This window comes from Eupeodes corollae, chromosome 1 (assembly GCF_945859685.1).
Source record: "Eupeodes corollae chromosome 1, idEupCoro1.1, whole genome shotgun sequence".
Taxonomy (NCBI): domain Eukaryota; kingdom Metazoa; phylum Arthropoda; class Insecta; order Diptera; family Syrphidae; genus Eupeodes; species Eupeodes corollae.
Genome location: NC_079147.1, coordinates 22375530 through 22397897, shown reverse-complemented (window position 1 = coordinate 22397897; position 22368 = coordinate 22375530). Strand labels below are relative to the sequence as shown.

Here is a 22368-nt window from a genome sequence, read left to right as displayed (position 1 = left end):
GCTTCATTTTGGTGTTCCAAACATTGTGTAAAAAGTTTCATATAATCTCGTGTCTGCGAAGTAGCTATGTACCTTCAAAAGAAGAGAAAATCACTTTTTCGTGAATCTCTCCGTATAAAATAAAGCTAGAAAAAAATTAATTTGCTTACATATAATCTAAAAATTGTCAATTGCCAAAACAATAATGGTATGGTCGTGATTTAGAACCCCAGTAATGGGACTGGGAGCTAGAAAATGGGTTGCTGAAGCCAAATTCCAAACCGATTCAGATGAATCACTTAAAACTATGTTTTGTAATTGAAAAAATGGATGTGGTCCACGATGTGGTTGCAGCAAAAAAGTGGGGTTCTAAAAACAAATTTAAACCATTTTTGTTTTTGAAAACAGAAATGATTAATAGCTTAAGTGATGCGATACTTTTCGGTAGAAGTTTGGGCTACTTAATTTAAATTTTCGATATTTCAAAGACAGTGGAGCAAATTTATAGTCATATTTTCAACCCAAGTCTAATTGAACTAGAGTCTTAATTAAACAGCCAGGCAAGACACAGCTCCTACTCATATAATATTTAAAAGCTTTGTTTAGTTAATAACTAGTTTAAGGTATAATCTACTACAATTCTAGTACAGCTTAATTTTTAATTTCTTTAAAATTTTTAAAACTATTCTGTCGACTGTTGATTAAAAAATTATACGAAAGTCTCCTGTTGTAACAAAATTTTAACTTCGTGTGGTAAAAATACGTGCAGTTGCAAACATCACGTTACCAATGTAACTTTGGTGAATATTTGGAGCGAAAAATCTTAGCTCTGCTAAGACTTGAAAACTCGCAGATGTTGGCAAAATTCTCATTGAAGTTCAATCTTCAATATTTAGACAATTAATAATAAGCTTGGCAGTCTTTTATGTTATCGAATCGATACTTTTTATAGAAATCCTCATCATCCGTTTCAAAGAGGTTGATTCGGGTACCATTCCAACATCCAGCAAAATAAAATCTTGATAATCAGAACTTATCAAAGAACAAATAATATTGCCCAGTATGTTTTTATTTTTCATAAAATTTTATTTATTCACCAACAATTTAATTAAAAACAAAGTGTTGAACATTGCATTTTTTGCTCTATATCTCTGAAATGGTTGAGCGTAGGTAACAAAGAAAAGAACACTTTAGCAAATTGTATGCTTGACAATTATAGTTAAGGTGTTAACAACATTGGTTATAATTCCGAATTATGATTTATACCTAAAAATGCGTACGAGATTTAATGAGACTATGTATCAACTGTTAAGTAAGTAAGTACATATGTCATATAAGTAAACTTCCAGCTCACTTTCTTCATTCAGAGGAAAAACCCTTATTGTGCAAGGCTATACATATCAAAAAGCCTTTGTTTATCCCGAATCTTTTTTTTTGAAACTGCAAGGAATAATATTTCATTTTAATTGTGTTCATATATGGTAATTTTGTAGCTCTACAGCTTGATCCATACTACTTTCTGAAAACTTCAAAACTAGTCTTAAATGCACATAAACACACATTTTGATTTTAACTAACGAATGGCTGGATACAAAAAAAATAATCCATGTTTTTGAAATACTTTTAACACAAAAGAAATAACACAAATATTAAAAAATTGCAACCAAGAAAGTATCGAGAAAAATCAGTAGAGACTGGAAGAAAAAGAAAATAACTACTACAATTTTAAAAATTGCGACAATACTTACGACTACGAGTACTATCATCCCGAAGTAATGTTCACCTGTCTGTTCAGAAAAATATGTTTAAATTACGAAACTTGTAAACAAAAGAAAAATTGCCGAAAATGAAAACCCCATATAAAAAGGTTGGTAATAAAAAATGGGAAAAAAGGTGTTGAATTTATTTCCTTAAATGAGATAGTAAAATAGTTTTTGAATGGCGAGATAAAATTGTGTCAACATACAGAACTACCTGGCTGTTTGATTCCCCACACACAGCCAAGCCTTAGCTAATTGGCTTGGGCTTGTTGATTTTGGACTTGCCGAAAATTCAAATGGATACACAAAGCCAAACCAAGCCACCTCAGTTTACAGACACACGTCGATTTTTAATAGGCTCGATTACATTTGGATCTTTAGTTCTTTTGTGTATGGCGAGATTTAAAGGTCACACTTAGAGATAACATTTTTGGAATGATTAGACACCATTGAGGCGCCAGTTATAGCTACCATTGGCTTTCATCATTGAAAACAAAAACATTGGAACTTTTTTGGCAGGTCGGTTATAGCTTTTATTAAAAATTTCTGTCATTGAAAAAAATTGAAAGCAACAGCAACGACAAATTTTTACTGACAGAAATCTGTCATTGGAATTGTGTAAAATTGGAAGTGGAACGATTCGTTTCACTTTTGAACATAAAAGTATCAGCTGTTCAGGAAAATGAGTTTCCGTCCACAAAATAGAAAAATACATTTTTTAGAGAAAAATAAACTATAGTAGGCATAGCAAACATAAGCTTATGTCAAAAACGCAACGAAAATTCACTTAAGTTTGTGAAATTACTGCGGATAGCCATAGTGCAATTTTGCTCACGTATCTATATATCAAATTTTACTTATGCGGCGAGCGACTGATATCGCTCTTGCTTAAGTTTGCTTAAGTTAACGAAATTGAGAAAAATTGAACGAAACGGAGCTAGACATCATTATGTTCACTCGTATTGAGATTCTTTGCATTCGCACGTTTACTTATGCGCGCATATGCTAGCTTATGCCTTTTATAGTTGGGCCTTTATACTACGTACTTGCACCTGAATTTATGTCAAGCGTAAGTTTTATCGATGAATACAACAGCTTTGCTATTCCGGAAAGTTGAAGTGAACATTTTTAAAAGAATTTAAACTTACTCATAAATATTTTGAATCGGAAAATATAGTTTCAATTTGAAAACCATTAGTGCTTACTTAATTAGGCATTTTTCGAATTCTAATAATCATACACGTTTTCAGTGTCATAGTGGTATAATATGATTGTATCCTAGTTTTATCGATAAATCGAATAACATAGAAAACAACTTAAAAGTGTAAGCGGAGGGTGTCCGTCCCTATGACAGTTTCCCAAGTTTAACCGAACCGTCACAACTATTAAATGTCAACGAAAAACAATCTGTCAACGACGGCAACGACATTCACCTAAATATTTGCGAAATACTTTTTTATTTTTTACTTTGCTCTCCAATTTGCCATGTCTCCGAAAAATAAAACAAATAAATCTGGTGACTTTGGTAAACATCAAACCCAAATATCATTACCCACTGTTTTGAATAACACAACAAAAATAAAACCTCTTTCAGATGTCGTCCAATACTTCCTCAATCTCATGGAGAAGGACAAAGATCTCAATTCTGGAATCGCAGCTATCAAGACCCTACTCATGATTCTAGAAAAGAAACAATGTAAGTTTAACTTAAATATTCCTGCCTAAAACTAAGCCAAAGTTTCCTTCTTTATTTCAGTTGAAACCATACACATTCTGCATGAAACAATGCGCAATGCAGTCGATGCGATGCGAAGGACCGACATCTCTATTGCTGCCATCGTGTCAGGTGGGGAGCTATTCTGTCGATTCATCACACTCAGCTTGGATGACAAGCACATGGAAGAATGCCGACAAATTATGTTGCATCGAGGCAAGATTTTCCTGGCCAAGCTGGAACAATCGCGAATCGTAATCGCCCGTCAGGCTGCTCTTTTCGTAACCGATGGCTGCCGAGTTTTGACACACTCCAGATCAAGAGTAGTCTTACAGACCCTCATCACAGCTGCCAAGTCGAACAAACAGTTCCATGTCTATGTGACGAACGGTGGCCCTGACAATTCTGGGTGAGTTTTCAAGTCCCCTTGAAAATAAAAAACCATCAACTAACCGCAGTCTTTAGTTCCCAGATGTGTCGTGATCTTGAAAAGGCTGGCATCGAAACAACACTGATTCTAGACTCTGCCATTGGTTATGTCATGGAAAGTGTGGACATAGTTATGGTTGGAGCTGAGGGAGTTGTTGAAAGTGGTGGCATCATAAACCGAGTGGGAAGCTTCACAATGGGTCTCTGTGCGCGTGAAATGAAGAAACCCTTTTATGTGCTCGCCGAGAGTTTCAAGTTCACCAGACTCTATCCATTGAACCAGAGAGATCTTCCAGACGAGTATAAGGTATTTTCAATGAGTAAATTTTCTGAAAATTTTGAGTTTTACATTAGTGATTTCTTTCAGTATCGAGCTAAAGACCTCAGTGACGTTTCCAAGAGCCATCCACTAGTCGATTACACTCCACCAGCCTATATCACTCTTTTGTTCACAGATTTGGGAATACTCACTCCATCTGCAGTGAGTGACGAGCTAATTAAATTGTATATGTAAACGAAGTTGAGGGAAATTTGAATTAAAGTTGCTGGCAATAAAAAAAGGATTTTTATAGAAATAAAACTTGTATATTTTGTATTTCCAAGCACCTGACAGGCTCGATTCCTCACTCAATGGTCTCTCAAAGAGAAAACTTCGATTGAGTTCTGAGATCACAGTTGATTCAATTATTAATCAGATTTAGTTGACTTCTTCTACAGTTGACCCCTGCCTTTAGAAAAGCTTTTTTCCGATTGTTGTCCTCCAAAACCTCCATGTTATTTGAAATGTTCAACAGCCAATTTCAGTTACGGACTTCAGAACCACTCGAAAGATAAATCAATGCTATTCTTTCGTATTAAATTAAAGACCAAATATTTATTTGAATTACTCTTTATGAGTATTTTATTATAATAAGTGCATAATAACATTTTCAGTCTATTTAAACAATTTATAATACTTTTTTCTTACAAATAAATAAACCTTAACTAACATAAAACTAAAGTAACAATTTTTAAGTCTTGAATTGGAACCCGGTCGGGACTTTCTTCAACTATTTGGCAATTATTTATGAACAATGGGAATACTTAATAAAAAGCAGTTTTAAAATGTTTACATTTAATAACAAGAGACTAGATTTAATCGACTTCTTCTACTGTTGGGCCACTGTAGCCGTTGCCAAAGCCATTTGCCTGTTGTTTAAAGTTAGCTGATTGCTGACCTCCACAACCTCCAGCTCCACCTGCAGCTCCTGTGTGTATTTTGGTCATAATTGGACTGCAGATTCTTGTTGCTTCTTCCATCTTATGCTCGAATTCTTCCTTCTCGGCTGTGGTGTTGTTGTCTAACCATTTGATCGTTTCAGTGCAGCATTCCAAGGCTCTATCTTTGTCAGACTGTTCCAGCTTGTTGCCGGCCTGTTCAACTGCTTGTTTCACATTGAACACGTATCCTTCTAAGCTGTTGCGAGCGGCGATGCGTTGGCGATGTTTTTCGTCCTCTTCCTGGTACTTCTCCGCTTCAGACACCATTCGGTCGATTTCGGCTTGTGATAGTCGACCCTTGTCGTTTTTGATTGTGATGTTCTTCGCTGCGCCAGAACCCATCTCCTTGGCAGCAACGTTTAAGATTCCATTAGCGTCCAAATCGAAGGTAACATCGATCTTTGGAACACCGCGAGGTGCTGGTGGAATGCCAGTTAAATTGAATGTTCCCAAAAGATTGTTGTCTTTGGTGAGCGCCCTTTCTCCCTCGAACACCTGGATGGTCACCGCTGGCTGGTTATCGGCATAAGTAGTAAATGTCTTCGACTGTTTGCACGGAATCCTTGAGTTGCGTTCAATTAGTTTAGTCATCACACCTCCGGCTGTTTCGATTCCAAGAGACAAGGGAGCCACATCGACTAGAAGCACATCCTGAATTTCACTACTCTTGTCACCACTCAGGATTGCTGCTTGAATGGCTGCTCCATAGGCAACTGCCTCATCAGGATTGATCGACAGATTTAGTGTTTTTCCATTGAAGAACGACTGAAGGAGATTCTGCACTTTTGGAATCCTCGTTGATCCTCCAACCAAAACGATGTCGTGTATTTGGCCCTTATCCATTTTAGCATCCTTCAAGGCTTTCTCCACGGGGTCTAGAGTCGACCGGAATAGATCCGAACACAACTCCTCAAAACGGGCTCGACTGATCTTTGTGTAGAAGTCGATTCCTTCGTATAGAGCATCAATTTCAAGGGTGGCTTCAGTGCTAGATGAGAGTGTGCGCTTGGCTCTTTCTGCTGCTGTTCTCAAGCGTCGAAGAGCTCGAGGGTTCGACTTCAGATCCTTCTTATATTTGCGTTTGAATTCTTCTGAGAAGTGATTCACCAATCGGTTGTCGAAGTCTTCACCTCCCAAATGTGTATCACCAGCCGTCGACCTTACTTCGAACAGCGACCCCTCATCGATGGTCAGTATGGACACATCAAAGGTGCCACCTCCCAAATCGAATATCAGTACATTTCGTTCACCAGACAGATTTTTGTCCAAACCATAAGCCAAGGCTGCTGCTGTAGGTTCGTTTATGATCCTGAGCACATTCAACCCAGCAATGGCTCCAGCGTCTTTGGTTGCTTGCCGCTGTGAGTCATTGAAATAGGCTGGAACTGTGATAACTGCATCTCTGAGTGTCTGGCCCAAGTAGGCCTCAGCAGTCTCCTTCATCTTTGTCAGAACCATTGAGCTAATTTCCTCTGGAGCGAATGACTTTTGCTCCCCCTTGAACTCCACACTAATCTTTGGTTTTCCACAGTCACTCACGACTTTGAATGGCCAGTGTTTCATGTCGTCCTGGATCTTTTGGTCGTCAAACTTTCGTCCAATCAACCTCTTTGCATCGAACACTGTGTTTTTGGGGTTCATGGCAACCTGGTTCTTGGCCGCATCACCGATGAGTCGTTCTGAGTCTGTGAACGCCACATAGCTGGGGGTTGTTCGGTTGCCCTGGTCGTTTGCGATGATTTCTACCTTTCCGTGCTGGAACACTCCGACACAGGAGTAGGTAGTTCCCAAATCAATTCCGATTGCTGGCATCTTTTTTGTTTATACTTCTTACTTTTTACTTTGAAAATAAAACTGTTTTACGTTTATGCTTGATAAAATAACAAAATTCACTTTTCTTGCTTTTGTTTTACTGAATTTAATTAAACTTTTAACTTTTTAACCACTTTGAAAAATGTTCACTCACAAAAGTTCGTTACTTTTTGTTACACTTCGCAATTTTCAATTTCAATATGAAATCTGAATACTGAATGAAGCTAAGAGAGCCGAGCCAGCTATTTATATGATTCCAGAGGAAAAGAGAAATTTCTCGAATCACCTTCTAGAGATTTGTAGAATATTGTGGTGAAAAATACAAATAAAAGTATCAAAACACAAATATATGCAAGAGAGTGGGGAAGAAGAGAAATAGAATATATTGAGTAATAGGGCCCATACACTACACATGCCTGCATGCGCATACAGTGCTTGCGCATGCAAACTGCCAGTGTATGGTGTGAACTGTGTGTTTGTGCAAGCGGCATGAGCAATATCAAAAAATTTTGATATTTTCTTGCTTGTGCATGCAAGCATGAGTGGTGTGTGTGCTACATTTGCTCAGTCAAGGGCTAAAGCAATCAAAATTGCCGCAGCAGCGGAGTCGGAGCTTGACATTTTTTAAAGTTTTCTGTTCAGCGATGAACACAAAACTGAATTTTGTACAGTTTGCATGCGTAGTGTATGGGGAAAGAGTGTTTGCGCATTTTTGTGCTTGCGCATGCAGGCATGTGTAGTGTATGGGGCCTATAAGAAAATAAGTGCAAAGATAACTGAAAAAGGGGAATCATCTATAATAAACTAGGAAAAAAAATAAAGATAAATAATTTAAGGAAAAGGAGAAATAACTAAGAGAATCCAAATTCTCAATCCGAGTTATGTAAAGATTTCTCTTTATTTCTCTTTTAGTAGTGAAGATTGTAAACAATTTAAACAAAACTCAAATTATACATCACATTGTTGCCATTTTATCTAAAAATATAAAATAATATCAAAAAAAATTGTAAAATAAACGTATTAAATTATTTTATATAAATGACGGAAGATTATTTCTTAACTATTATGAAATGAACACATTTAAGGAAAAAAGAGGGCACATATAAATGTAGTTTGATTTTATTGGAAGCAGTTTGTTCGATGAGCTCTAAAGTTTTGCTGAAGCCTGGAGTTTTTTCTTTTTTTATGACGAATAAGTTTTAGATATTTTGCTAGACCAAGTTCAAATAACGAATAATTCGCAAAAGTGAAACTCAAAAGTTATTACTATTGATTTAAGGGCATATAAAAGAATACGAAATTAAATTTTAGTACTGTTTAAATTTACCACTTAGCGATTGTGCGTCAAGATCATAGTATTTAAAGCAAATATTGAACAAACAACTTCAATTTTTTTTTTTTGTTCTAACAACCAAAAAGCAGATATAAATTACAATACAACAATTGTATTTGACAATTTTATGAATATGAAAAATCAGTAATCGGTTTTTAAATAAAAAATTAAATTGTGTGGAGCAACAGTCCGTTGAGAACCTAGTGCTTAGTGACTTACAACTCTCAACAATTACTGTACGCGATTACTGTTGTCAGGGATGGAGGGACCAATAGTTTTAAGCCGAATCAAAACGGCTAATTTGAGAAAGCACTTTTCATGACAAGAATTACTCTTGGAGAATTTTGAATTTCTCGCAAGTGGCAGTACCCATGAAAAAAACTTTAGATGACACAGACAGGGATCGAACCCAAGACCGCTGGCATGATAGTCCAACGCACTAACTATCAAGTGTACAGCAATTGGTTTTTAAATAAGGTCTCAAAATAGGCATGTAAAAGTTCTGAACACATACTTACTTTTCACTTCCATATTCTTTTTCTCATGAAAATTAACAATAATGTAATTGAAATTCAAGTTTTCCAAGTGAAAATAAAAGATTTTGACTTAATTTGAGTCAGAAATTTATTGCGAAAATTTCACTAGTGTTTACATGCTTGATTATATTGTATGCCTTCGTTTATTTTGAATCTATTATGTAATATGATTGATTAAAATCCGATTTTTTATTTTTCTCGGTAACTGCAAATTTCAAAAAGAATGTGCAAAATGTCATTTTCAATTGACATGACTCTCAAAATTATTAAAATTAGGAAAAAGTTGCTCGAAGTTGCTTACTGGAAAATTGAGACAATTTAAAAGTTAGGTTGAATTCGAGTTATATTACCCCGTTCATATTTTCTATCTGGCTACATATAATTTTTCATGCAGTTAATAATTTGCCAAGTGTGAGCTAGCCACAATTAAAAATGGCATCACTTATTCATATTCTCTAAGAGTACGAGAATAGTACTTTCAGTTTTGAGATCAAACTATAAGAGAATGAAAAGAAGAACATTAAACTGAAGTTTAAAGAGGAGAAATTCATAAGAATAAAAAAAACAAAGAATAGAACGAAAGTGTATGTGAATGCGAGAGGACTAAAATAATAGGCCACACTGCCAAGGCTACCTCTGAGGGCAATTAAGTATCATTTCCATACCTTTAATACACCTCTTTTTTAAAATAAGTCGATTTGGGCATTTTTTATTAATCTTTTGGACACACTTTTTTAAGCAAAACAAACAATTTGTTAAAAAAACTGAGCGCAACATAAAATCGACTACAAGGCTGAGACAAAATTAAAAGACATGACGCTGAAATGCGGACTAAACATGGAAAAATCAAAGAATACAAAAATCTTCTAATTTAAACTTACATTTTGGGTTATTATCGAGTACCTAATATGTGATTAAAGCCCAGGTGGATTAATATTAATTAAATAATGTTATCTTTTAGGTTTCTTGGACCCAGAAGTTATACTTAGCTACAATTCAGAAATAAATTAATTATTTCGATTTTGTTTTAAAAATTTGAAAGTTTAATGGCAAGAGTACGATAACTCCGGCGACAAGATATTATAACGGATTTGTATAAAACAGTTAAAAACAAGCATTTTTTAATATGGGAGGGGGGTCTATGTCCCCATTAAGGGCATTTAAAAAAAAATTATATTTAAAATGGAAAAAAATGTAAACAAATAACGGTAATACTTACAATTAATCATAATACATTTTTTTAAAGCCAACATTCTGTTCTATAAGCAAGTTTTTAAATCCAGTCAAAACTATGTCCAGTTTTTGAAAAAAATAATTTTAAACTCAAAATTTGAGTGCAAAAAGTTAAAAAAGGTTTTAAGTGTAATTTTTCAATACTTGAAGAGTATCTACTATTATTTTTATTCTATAATTTATTGCTCTTATTTGTTTTTGATCAAAAACTGAAAACAAGATGATTTTATGTTTTTTAGTTCTTGAGAAAATTGAAAATTGCTTTCTTAGCCCAAAGAAACAGCGGTTAGCAAGAGTTATTCTTCGTTTAATCTCAGCGCTGGTGTTGTTTTCTGCGCTTACAGCGTTTACAACGTCAGTGTTGTACTCGTAAGTCCTTTCTTGATGACAACATGTATTTTGTTTTGCCCTTATTAATCGTTAAACCCATTTTTGCCGCCTCTGCCTCAATACTCACAAAATCCTTATTGGCATTAAGCTGAGTTCAAGTAATTGGACAGACTTTTGAAAGATGGAGCCTCTAGTGTTGACGGTGGAGCTCTGCACTATCCTTTCAAGTATGATGTTAAAGAAATCCCATGACAGCGCATCACCTTGTCTATAGCTTTTGTTGATATCGAAATGTTCTGCTAAGTTGTTTCCAACCTTTATGGAGCAGAGCCATCCTGCACAAACAGACGAGAATGGCAGGGGTGCCAAAACTAGACATGGCTCTATAAAAAGTTCGTCCCTATGCTGCCATATGTACCCTTAAGATCGATGAAGAGATGCCGGGTGTCGATTTGATGTTCTTGGGTTTTTCCTAGGATCTGCTGTAATATGAATATTAGATCGACTTTGGACTTTCCTGATCTAAAACCACACTGATAAGGACCTATCAGGTTGTTGTCGATGGGCTTTAGACGTTCACATATTACGGCAGAGAAGATTTTGTAAGCCATGTTAAGTAGACTAATGCCTCTATAGGTGGTGTAGTTTAGAGGGTGTATTTTTTTCAGAATCGGGAAAACGCCAAACAACCAAATTATTACCAGCTGCGTTTTGAAGAGCACGGCATTCAAGCCATCTTCTCCCGCGCTTTGCAGACTTAGATTTGGCAATCTGTGAATTTCATTTCATCTGCAGATACAAATTTCGAACTTCATACCTGCTTTTGAACCCTTCAACATCTGCTCATACTTACTCTTTTTCCTTCTGAGAAGTTGATGTTCCTCCGATCTCTTGCAGTTGTAGCCGTTCGACGTTGTATTTTTTCTCAAAGCATCTCGCTGTTTGCCTTGGGTCTGGAAACCCGAAGTGCTATCTTGGCTACAACGAAGTAGGAGATATTAGCTCCTCGGAATATTCGGACATTCATGATTCTTTAAGCGTGTCTAACGTCGATCGCAATATGATCAATTTGGTTGACGGTAGATTGATCTGAAGAACTTCAAATTAGTTTATGGATTGAGGCGTGTAAAACGCGTACTGACTACCATAACGTTTCGCCCAGCACCAAAATCTATAAGCCTAAATCCGTTATCGGAAGTGTCGTCGTGCAGGCTGTTTTTCTGATTATTCCACCAAAGATGGTTTCCTTTTCTACTTGCCATTTAAATCGCCCAGGACAATTTTAATATCGTACAAAAGCTCGGAGAACATATCCTTGGTGATGTCATTATTCCCTTCTGTAGGGGCGTATGCGCATATTAGGATGCGCCTAAGGCTAGCTATAATGACAAAGCCGTATCCAAATAAGCGTTGTTGGTTTTCTAGAAAGCAGTCACCATAGCAAACAATATCGCAGTTTTTCATCCTCATTTTGTTTGAAAAAGGAAACTTAAAAACACTTAAATTAATTTATGTAAAAGAATTATAAGAATAATATTGACTTTGCTGCACAGCAGCTTATGGAAACAATGAGCTTAACTTATGGAAAATAAACTTACTAATAAATTGAAACGTTGAAAGTGATATCTAATACGATGTCTTTTTAAAATTGTTTTTTTTTTTTTAAATTCTAGTTGTTAATCGATTACGTTTCCTGAATTGTTTGTTCTTAATTGTTGAAAACAACTTTAATTTATCGTGCTTAATAGAATTCGATGTCCTCATACTTCGGCATCGGCCGGTGATTGTAAACGGGCTGCGGCATAATTGCGGTTCCTTTAAGTCTTAAATTGTCAATGTCCAAAAGTCCAACGGTGTCAAATCACATGATCTTGGCGGCCAATTGAAACTTTTGTCATTTCACGATAGCGAATAAAGATCGAAATATCACAACAAGGACTTCTGTACCAGCACCAGAATTTCGAATTTAGTGAAACTTTTTTTTCGGTCGGCCAATGCATTTATTCCTTTTAATTTACTCACCTTTTTCTTGTACGAGTTGGCTTTTCAACTCGCCACAAAACTGGAAGGCTTTGGTATAGTTCCAAAAATGTTGCCTAAAACGTTTTATTTATTCCCGACATTTTTTAAAAATTGTTTTCACTTTAAAATCTGTCCAGATTTGATACAATTTTTTTTTAATGGTATACAAAGAGCGGAAGTGGAAATGAGTCAAATCGCGTTGCCATATCATCGAAATTTCTTGTTTTTAGTAAAATTTAAATCTACCAGAATTCACGTTTTAAATAAAAATGTTTTATTATTTTATAATAATATAATTATTATTTTATAATAATAATTAATAATATGGGATTACTTAATTTATTTTACAAGTCAATAACTTAATTTAAGAACGTTTTTTGTGTAGGTTTTCACATATGCGTATGCCCATTTAAAAAACTTTTATAAATAAGTTTCTTAATTATCAATACAAAACAATATGTTATGGATCAGATGTAGGAAGAATTTCAGAAGCGCACGTCGATTCTAGCAACCTGTGAACTGAGACTACAACTTGTTCATTAAGCTTGCCTAAGCATCCAGTAAAGAGAACATCTGAAAAAAGTTTTCTAACAAAAACTTTCTGTTGACTAGAAAGTTCTGAATATTGTGTTTCCCATGCTTTTGCCAGAATTGCAGCATCGTTATTGCTTTCCTTGAAGTAATTCCAAATTACTTCTGGTGGTAGATCTTCAGCCTCTGTTTCTTGCTCCTCTTCCTGCTGCTCCTCCTTAACAGACCACTTTCTTTTGGATGACCTTCCCTTGGGATAGTGTTGAAAACTCTGAAATAATAAAAAACTTTAACTACATTAACAATGAATGATGGGTTTTCAGAATGTTTAAAAAAGAAAAACTGTGTTTTTCAAAATACAGAGAGTAATTTTGAAGGAAGCTGTCGTGTGATTGCAAAGAAAGTTTGCTAGACAAAGTTGCATTACTTCTGGAGAGAGAAAAGATCTAATTAGGAAAAGTCGACCTCGACGCAACTTGTGAAATTAACAGAGATAAACTTATACTTTAAAAGTATTCAACCAAAAATCGAACTTTGTTTAATTTTTGTTAAAAAAACACTAGTTAATTCAATTTTTCGTTTTCGTTTATCCATCTTGCGATTTCAAAAGTATAGAGCTGGAATTCGACATCTGTCAAACTAAGTTGTTAAACCAATTTGGATTTGCAGTTGAAAGTCTGATATTTACGAATATAGATCGCTTAACTAAAGCACAACGCATACAAATTGTTAAAACCTACTCCAAAAACGGTGATTCTGCCACAGCCCTATATCGAGATTTAAGAGGAGATTACGTTTTTCTTATTATTAGCGAACATTTAAAAGGGTCTTGTACACCTTTAATATGATTAAGACACAGTGTAAGAAATAGGAAAAGATGGAAGGTTTGGATAGGAGGTGTCGGTGTACATTGATTTTGAATTCCTGAACATTACAATAGGGAAAGATAGAGCGTGACAAGGCATTCCACATTCGCGTAGTACGACTTAGAAATGAATCTCTGTACTTTCAATGTTGGACTCAAGAGTAAACTGATGGGCCTTTCTAGAAGAGCGGGTATTACGTGTTGGATTAGGAGTAGCAGACATGAGATCATTTATAAAAACGAGAAAAAGGGTCAGAGAAAAACCGGAGCCCTGGCGCACACCAGCATTTATTTTAATAAATAATAATAGTGGAAGAATTCCTCATGTTTTTTTAAAAATTACTAAAAATTCTTCCTGCCTTTCGGACATTGCCTTTCTCCTTGATAACCTCTTTGCAGCTCGAATCGAACCATAATATAACCTTGAGCTTAATAATTTTAACCCTATTCGGGATAAAGATTTCCATGCCCAGATAAATCATACTAGTTATCATGTCTGCACTGGAGTCTACGTTACTAACGAGGAAGCATAATTACCAGTTAAAGATCGTGAAGAAATTAATGAGACCATCCCAGTTGACTTTCTCGTATTGAAAGTTACGATATTTTAATAATTATTTCATAATTTATTATTATTATATAATTTTGAAATTTGGCAGCACTAATTTAAAAATCCGTTTTTTTGTACTTATCTATTATTTACTGCACTGTAGAATGTGGTATAATTACGATTTCTCCAATTTACCTATAACTTTTTTTTTCTTGCCACAGTTTCACAATTAGTTTCTTTAAATCAATCGACGATTGTTTGTTTTCCATTTTATTTTTTTTTTTTAAACTACCCAAAACACTTTTTATAACTAATAAAAAGTAGAAGACACTGAGAGCTTGAGTAAAAAAATTGAAACATTGACAATTATCTCATAACGGTATTTAGAAGAGGACAAAAGAAGCAGTGTACAAGTTTTATTTTGGCTGTCGTGTATGGAACCGTTTATCATCATTACTATATTTTAGTAACGGGTGTGTCTAAATAATTTAAAATGTTATGTCTATAAGAGATAAGATGATATACTTTTAATGTGCTTAACATTTAAAAGATCTTATGTGTGTAGTTACAGAGATATTTAACTTAGAGCGTTAAAAAGCAAACTGTACAACTTTTTTTCTGGTTCACTGTACATTATACCTTGTAGGTATTACGTACAACCTCTACAACTACTGCTTACGTGTCACTTCGTAACTAAAATCCAAAACGCACAAGAGCCCCACTGTTAACAATACATGAATAGCAATTTCTTGCACTTATTCGTAAGCTTGTTTATTTAAACTTTAACGAAAAAATAAACTGAACGTAATAACTTCATGTTTGCGCTGGAAACTTGTAGGAAAGAAGGAATTTAATTGGATTGTAGTAAGCACCTTCTACCACCAAAACATCCCTTCATTCTCATCATAAACATATCTTTATCTATCTATCTGCATAAAGCTGAGAACGCCAATGAACTATTCTTTATCCGTTTTAGACACCTACCTTACTACACAATTAATAGGCGATCACTTTACAATTAAAAAAAAACATTCTTCCTCTTTCTTATCTTCAGATAATTTATTTTCCATCCTGGTTCTTCTAACATGAAGTTAAAATAAAGCTATCAGAAGGAAAAAGCTTCGAACGAACAAGTTGAATACACAAACAATTGTTTTCGTTAAGTGTGCTTACAAGTATTTTTCATTTCCCTGATGAGTTGTCTTAGGATGAGTTGTGTCTTGGGATGATTCACGCGGTTTTTTGTGACAAATCAAATGGTATTTATATCTTTGACGACAAACTTATTTTACAGATATATTTTTAAATTTGTAGGTACTTTTTTAAACAGACTCTTTGCATACACGAGCAAGTTCGTTGGACCCAGTCGTGCATTTTATTTGCTTAGCAAACCGGTAAACAATACTTTGAACCGTTGATTCAGCTTGGTTAACTAAAGATGAAATCTGTTTATAAGGTTCACCTTCTTGGTGGTATTTTATGAAGAGTTTTCGTAGGTCTTTAGAAGTTTCACTTGCTTTTCTTCCCATTGTTGTTAAATTCTGATACAAAGTGTCCAAAATGCTTTTAAAAATTTTAAATAACTTCAGAATACTTGAAATAATACCTAGCACATAAATTGACAAAACATTTGATTGAAAATGCAAGGGAAATTAAAGCTGCTTGGCTATTTATAACTAAGCGTACGAATACGAAATTGATCTGCTTTTACAGTATTTTTTATCAAACTAAGAAAATTTTATAAAATATAGGTATCAACCATGTCCTACATCAAGCCATTTAAGATCTTAAAAACATTCAAAGTTTAAATAGAAGGGGTACGAACATAAAATTGATACACTGTATGTACCTATACAAAAATAACAATTACTCACCCCTTCTTGATTGTAATTTTCATTTTCATTCATCACTGACGTAGAAGTAGACATTGTAGAGCTCGGCAAATCTTCGAACGCATCTTTCTGATCATGAAGAAAATGAAGCAAATCAAAATACCAAAGCGATGATACAAAACAATCTTTTCCTTCAGATTCTTCCCTCTTCCTTTTTTTATTCATGTCTCGTCGATAGCTGCTTCTGAAGTTATTAATTTTCCTCACAACGCAATCACGGTCGGCGTTAGGGTCAATTTCTCGAAGTTTGTTTACCAATATTTCATATGCTTCTGCTTTAAGTCCACGATTGGAATAGTCCGAACTCCTAATGCACCACAAAGCAGGTAAATTTTTATAAATTTCTAGAAATTCTGTCCAGAATCTTCTCTCATTATTATTATTTTTATTCATTTTTATTTCAACACAGTGCGCGGGAAATGAAAACAACACAATTTATTCAAGTTAGGTTAGCACATACGCCATACGCGTTGGCACAAACAATGAAAATGAAAAAATCATTTTAAAATGAATTTGTTTTGCGCAGGCCATTCTCGTTGTTGGTGCAGACATCAGCATTGTATCTATATATGTACCTGTTATGTATTAAGTTGTCTTTATCTATCCAGCTATGTATGTATGTACGTATGTACTACACAGACTGTTTGTACAGACTGCGAGCACAAAATCTGTACATACTTAACTGTGACGACGCTCTGTGCGCTGCTTTATATACCAACCCGAAAAACAAACGCGTAGTGTTGTGGGATGGAAAATATCATTTAATGGGAAATCTTCAATTATTATAGTAGAAGTGTAGATTGACAGGAAAAATAAAATTATTATTAGTTTCAAGTTCCAACGACAAGATTCTAGTGATAGTTAAAGATTGGATAGACTAATAAAATGCAAACAATCATAATCCTACAATGTCTTGAGAAAAGGCTCAAGAAATGTTCGGTTCACAATTCACATATTCGAATTCTCAAAATTCCCTCAGCACTTTCCACTAGATTCATGTAGATGTGATGTGTTATGTATACAAACAAGGAGTAGGAAAGGAATGAAATGCCTAAGAGCAGATAAAATGTTTAAAAATAAAAAAGAGAATTATCTACAGAACCATGGTTCAGGGTTGAAAAGCAACCTCTTAATGTATTTATCGGAAGTTGTAAAAAAAGTATTAGATAAGGAGATACAGATACAGCCCGTAACATTAGAACAGCTTTACACATAATTTGGCCAGGGGCAAACACAGAAAATAATGCCGGGAGGGGTTTCACAAAATATAAATATATTTTTTTTTATTATTTTAAATGTCAAGTGTTTTTTATTTCTTTTTTGGCACTATTTTATAAAGGAACTTAAGAAACATGTATGAAAAAAAATTACATACAGGGTGTCCCATAAGTAATGGTCCAAACTGTATATAGCCGGCTGAATGCTTAAATTCCCCATATACAGTTGTGTTCATAAAAATAGAAGTGCTCTCCAAATAAAACAAAAAGGCCTTCAATATCAACGTTATAATATTTTTTATTAAACTTGTAATAACAAACTAAAATATTTTATTCATAAGAACAGAAAATATCGATTTTTTACCGTTAGCCTTGTAACAGTAAAAACCGTTTTAAAATATATGGCTGTTCATAAAAATAGCAGTGCATGACAAAATACTGGATCTATTACGTAAGAAGTAAGAAAAACTGTAATAAGTTATATGAAAGTATACAAATAATGTTAGCTTACAATTAGTACTTTGTTGCATAACCATTGTTTTATATGAATGCTTTGCATCTACGTGGCATCGAGTCCACTAAAACCTGACACCTCTTGATTGGTATTGCGTTCCACGAATCACGCACTGCTTCGCACAATTCTTTCCAATTCTTGAGTTTTACTTCATGAACTGCGTTCTTAACATCACCCCACAAATTTTCGATGGAGTTAAGGTCGGGGATTGCGCGGGTCACTTCATAACGGATAATTTCTTCTGCGCAAACCATGATTTTGCATTTTTTGACGTATGCTTTAGGTCATAGTCTTGTTGGTAAACCCAAACCAACGGCATTTCCTGTTCAGCATAGGGTAACATAACCTCCTCGAGAATTTTCATATACTCGGTTGCATCAATTATACCTCCGATGGGATAAATAGGACCGACCCCGTAGTATGAAAAGCAAGCCCATATCATAATTTTTAATTCACCATGCTTCTCTGTTTTTATAGTGTACCGTGGATCGTTTGCTGCATTTTGGTGTCTTCTCACATATTCTCGACGACCCTTGGATCCAAAAAGAACGACTTTGCTGTCATCGCTTCACAGAACATTCCTCCACTTCTCTTTTGCCCATTCCCTCAAAACTCCATTCTCTTTGCTACATCCCTTTTGTCAAGAATGGTACCTTGCAGGGACTTCGGGCTGGTAAGTTCGCTTCTAAAAGATGTGCTCGTATTGTGACAGCGCCGACAAACAGTTGCAGTCCATAGTTTCCTAGAGCGTATGGAAGGATTTTGTTTTGCTAACTGAACAATTTTTCTGTCACTTCTTTCAGTAGTCATCCTTTTTGGGCCTCGCGTTTATGGTTTATTTTGCACATTTGTAAGCGTTACTGACCATTTTTGCTGAGCAGCCTAGGATGTCTTGAATATTTTGGTAGATTTTTCCTTCCAAACGCAGTTTTCTAATAAGTTTTCAAATTTTGTAGGTGCAGTGTCTTGACTGTGCCATTGTTTATTTTTGAGCTAATATTTATTAATTATTTTTATGCTAAAATGTTACAAATACTTAAAACTTTAAAAAGTAAAATGTTTATTTACCGAAAAATAACAAAAAAATTAATTTCTAACACTTTTTAACTATAAAATCGTAGACACTGCTATTTTTATGAACACTCCATATTCAGAGAGCTTGAAATAATGTGTGTTCACCGGAAAAAGTAGAGTGTAACTTCAAGCTAAAAGTCTGTAATGTGAAACGAAAGACCGTTAGATGCAAGTAACATGTTATTTTTTTTAAGAATTTCCCCTATTTAAATAATTGACAATAAAATGTGACCAGCACTGCTATTTTTATGAAAACAACTGTACAAACAAATTTTTCCTCAGAAAACGAATTTTAAGGTTTGAAACATAATTTCGTAATTTTACATTTGAAAATTTCGACCTTTGAATTTTTATATACATGAATGGAATATTTGTTTTTTTTTTTTTAAATTTAAAGTCCTAGGGTTTTATTTATGGTTATTTTTTTTTAAAAAAAAAGGTTAAAAAAAAGTCAAAAATGGATATAAAACCCTTTCCATACGAATGTTAAATCTATGGAAACCAAACTGCAAATTTCCTACGGATATAGAGCCTTTATGCTTTTAACATTGGGAATTCAACGATAGCATAAATAATAATAAAATATAATATTTCTAGCACTTTTAATTTTTTTAAATCTATTTTTAGTGACAAAAATATAAAACAAAAAGGAATATTAATAATAATGGTTTAGCCTTTCCCTATATTACATTGGTTTAATTTTAAGTCGATAAAAAAGTATGAGAAATGACAAAGTATTTTCACACTTTACAATTAAAAATACCCAACTTGAACTTTGGTTCGTAAAATTTCCTAGAAAAATACATTCAAATTTATTCGGAATTGGTTTAAAAAATACTTCAGCGTTCATAGGATTAAGTTTTAGTATTTTTTCACTTTTTTCAAATTAACTATTTTTGGTTTTTACCTTTTCTGTTTTTATCCATTTTAGTAAAAACAGAAAAAAAAAATGCTTGAATATTATCGTTAAAAACCTTATTAAGATTACTCTAAACGCATTTATATAGTTTGTGAACCTGAAGATATAGAAATAGTCTTATTAAAAATATTTTGTTCCCTTATTTTAACCTCGTTTTTATTTTTTTTTAAATATTAAAAAAAAATATATTATGGCCTTTTTTGAGAAATTATCCTAATAAACACAGCTATCAAAACCAGAATTGAAGCGTCGAAAAATAATCAATAAATATTTAATTAATTAGACAGCATTTTTTCTGGTTTTTAATTAATGTTTGTATTTAAATTTTGTTTTAAAAATGATTTAGAAAAATGGATATGGGACACATAAGCAAGAAAAATTACACTTGGTTTCAATAGATTGTGAGAGGTTACATGCTCTATAGATGGCATATATATATTAGGAATTTAAGCACTAAGCGTCTGTTTTTAAAACTTTAATAGAAAAACTGCCAACCTCGTACAAATTTTGGATATGCGGCAAATAAGCCCGAACAGAACCGAAAATATGTGGTCTTTATAGCAAAAATGGTTTCTGTAACTTTATAAATGATAGAGATAGAGCAATGGTAATAGCACCAAACGGAAGAGAACATACGAATTAGTATAACTACATCTTTAACTCAGTTTCCCGAAAAAAGTGGTCTGTGGGGCATTTAAGCACTCAGACGGCGATATGATGAATGGTCAGGTCATGACCTACCACAATTTGGTAACTTGTCTATACCGCATCTCAACGTTTTTCGAGATACGGTAGTTTTAATGAAATTTTCAAAAACACCTACTTTTAGTCGGGTTTTCAATCACCCTGTCCACAAATGATTTTTGTTTTTACTATATGTTAATATTTTACAATTTTGAATAAACATTCAATATTGTTGCATTTTAAAAATGCCCTGTGTTGCAAAATATTAGTAGTTTTTTTTTTACCTGTAACACAATACTGGTTATTGTTTTTAAAAACTTGCTTGATTTTTTAGCTTTTCAAAAAGGTACAAAACATTACAAAGCTACCTTTGGTTCAAAAGTTATAAGCATATTAATTTAATAAGTCACCATTTAAAAAATAAATATAAAAAGAAAAAATGTGTTTCTGTTAGAATTTTATTACATCACTAGAGACATCTTATTTCAAATTCATGGAATAAGGCTCATCATGTGAGTATCCCCAAACATATTTTTTGTTTAGTTTAGTACAAGCAGCAATGGCGATTTTTTTCCTGAACAAGCAGCGCTTCTTAACGACTACTACTACGTCTAGTACTTGTACTAACACATTTATTATTTTAACCGGAAATAATATGGCTGTTTGTATTATCGCCATTTTTAAACCAATTAAGTTGTTAAACTATAAAAGTGCGGTTCTGAGAAAATATGAAAGTAGTTACAACTTAATAACAATAGCTTAAGGAATTTTGTGAGCTTTGCTTGACTTGTTATTTGTTAGTGATATAAACGATTTAGCCTTGTATGATCAACTTTCCACACCTGATTTGTCAAAACATGACTTCATTTATTTGACAATCAAATTCGATTTTGAATATTCTGTCGGGACTTCAAAAATTTAATTGTCAGCTTCTTGAAAAGCATGCTAGAGGCATTAATTGGGAGAGCATATTTCCTCTAACGAACAATTGCAATTCCTAACGAATAATATCAAACTCCTTTACGTCACTCATATTCCTTTGAAAACTGAATTTCTTAAAGAAAATGATGAACCATACTTTAAGCAAAACATTAGTCTATTAATGAAACAATGGTAAAACTCATATAGCAACTAGCAACTGGAAGAGAAATCCGTTTAGTCAAATCCCAGATTTAATCTAATCAACTGAGTTCTTCATTAAATGGACATAAACTGTGGAGGAATCTGGGTAACGTTGGTATTGGTAAGGCAAAAATTATGCCTGCTAACGATGTTGACGTTAACTTACTTGACAAATCATTTATCTCGGTCCTTGCCTTTGTCGAGTTTATCGGAAAATATTTTGCTAAGGGAACATATTCGTCACATTAGTTCCAGTTTTCGTTCTGTAAATGCTGCTGATGTAATTGAAAGTCAGCATTGTTTTTGTAAAAATAAACTAAATTTGATCTACAAAATTCGTTAACTTGGAGAAATTTTGTAAAGTCCTCTTAATCTCAGGAGAGTGTTCTCTTACCTTGTCTTTAAATACAATATGTATCCATCCATATGTTTGGATCGAAGAATTATTAAAAATAGTTAACTATAAGAAAGTTTAAGTGTGGGTATATTTAAATGTTACCGACTGTATATTACCCTGAACAAGAAGGTAAATTTAAATTAAATTTAAGTTTTTCTAAGGTATTTGATTGCCTGACCTCAAATTCAATCTATC

The 22368-nt window shown here is 33.9% G+C and overlaps 3 protein-coding genes across 3 annotated transcripts; 1 reads left to right on the top strand and 2 right to left on the bottom strand.

The window, feature by feature from the left end:
- The first annotated feature begins 3107 nt into the window (after window positions 1–3107).
- LOC129938366 (translation initiation factor eIF-2B subunit alpha) lies at window positions 3108–4462 on the top strand. Its single transcript, XM_056045869.1, has 5 exons — window positions 3108–3264; window positions 3334–3435; window positions 3496–3862; window positions 3919–4189; window positions 4250–4462. The coding sequence occupies exons 1-5, from the start codon at window positions 3225–3227 to the stop codon at window positions 4394–4396; spliced, it is 927 nt and encodes a 308-aa protein (XP_055901844.1). The 5' UTR covers window positions 3108–3224; the 3' UTR covers window positions 4397–4462.
- A 317-nt stretch (window positions 4463–4779) lies between these two features.
- Window positions 4780–7159, bottom strand: LOC129938365 (heat shock protein 68-like). The gene is made up of 2 exons (XM_056045868.1): window positions 7036–7159; window positions 4780–6975 (listed from the first exon to the last, which is right to left on the bottom strand). The coding sequence occupies exon 2, from the start codon at window positions 6952–6954 to the stop codon at window positions 5017–5019; it is 1938 nt and encodes a 645-aa protein (XP_055901843.1). The 5' UTR covers window positions 6955–6975; window positions 7036–7159; the 3' UTR covers window positions 4780–5016.
- A 5551-nt stretch (window positions 7160–12710) lies between these two features.
- Window positions 12711–17074, bottom strand: LOC129939961 (uncharacterized). Its single transcript, XM_056048166.1, has 2 exons — window positions 16229–17074; window positions 12711–13210 (listed from the first exon to the last, which is right to left on the bottom strand). The coding sequence occupies exons 1-2, from the start codon at window positions 16637–16639 to the stop codon at window positions 12869–12871; spliced, it is 753 nt and encodes a 250-aa protein (XP_055904141.1). The 5' UTR covers window positions 16640–17074; the 3' UTR covers window positions 12711–12868.
- Between the last annotated feature and the right edge of the window lie 5294 nt (window positions 17075–22368).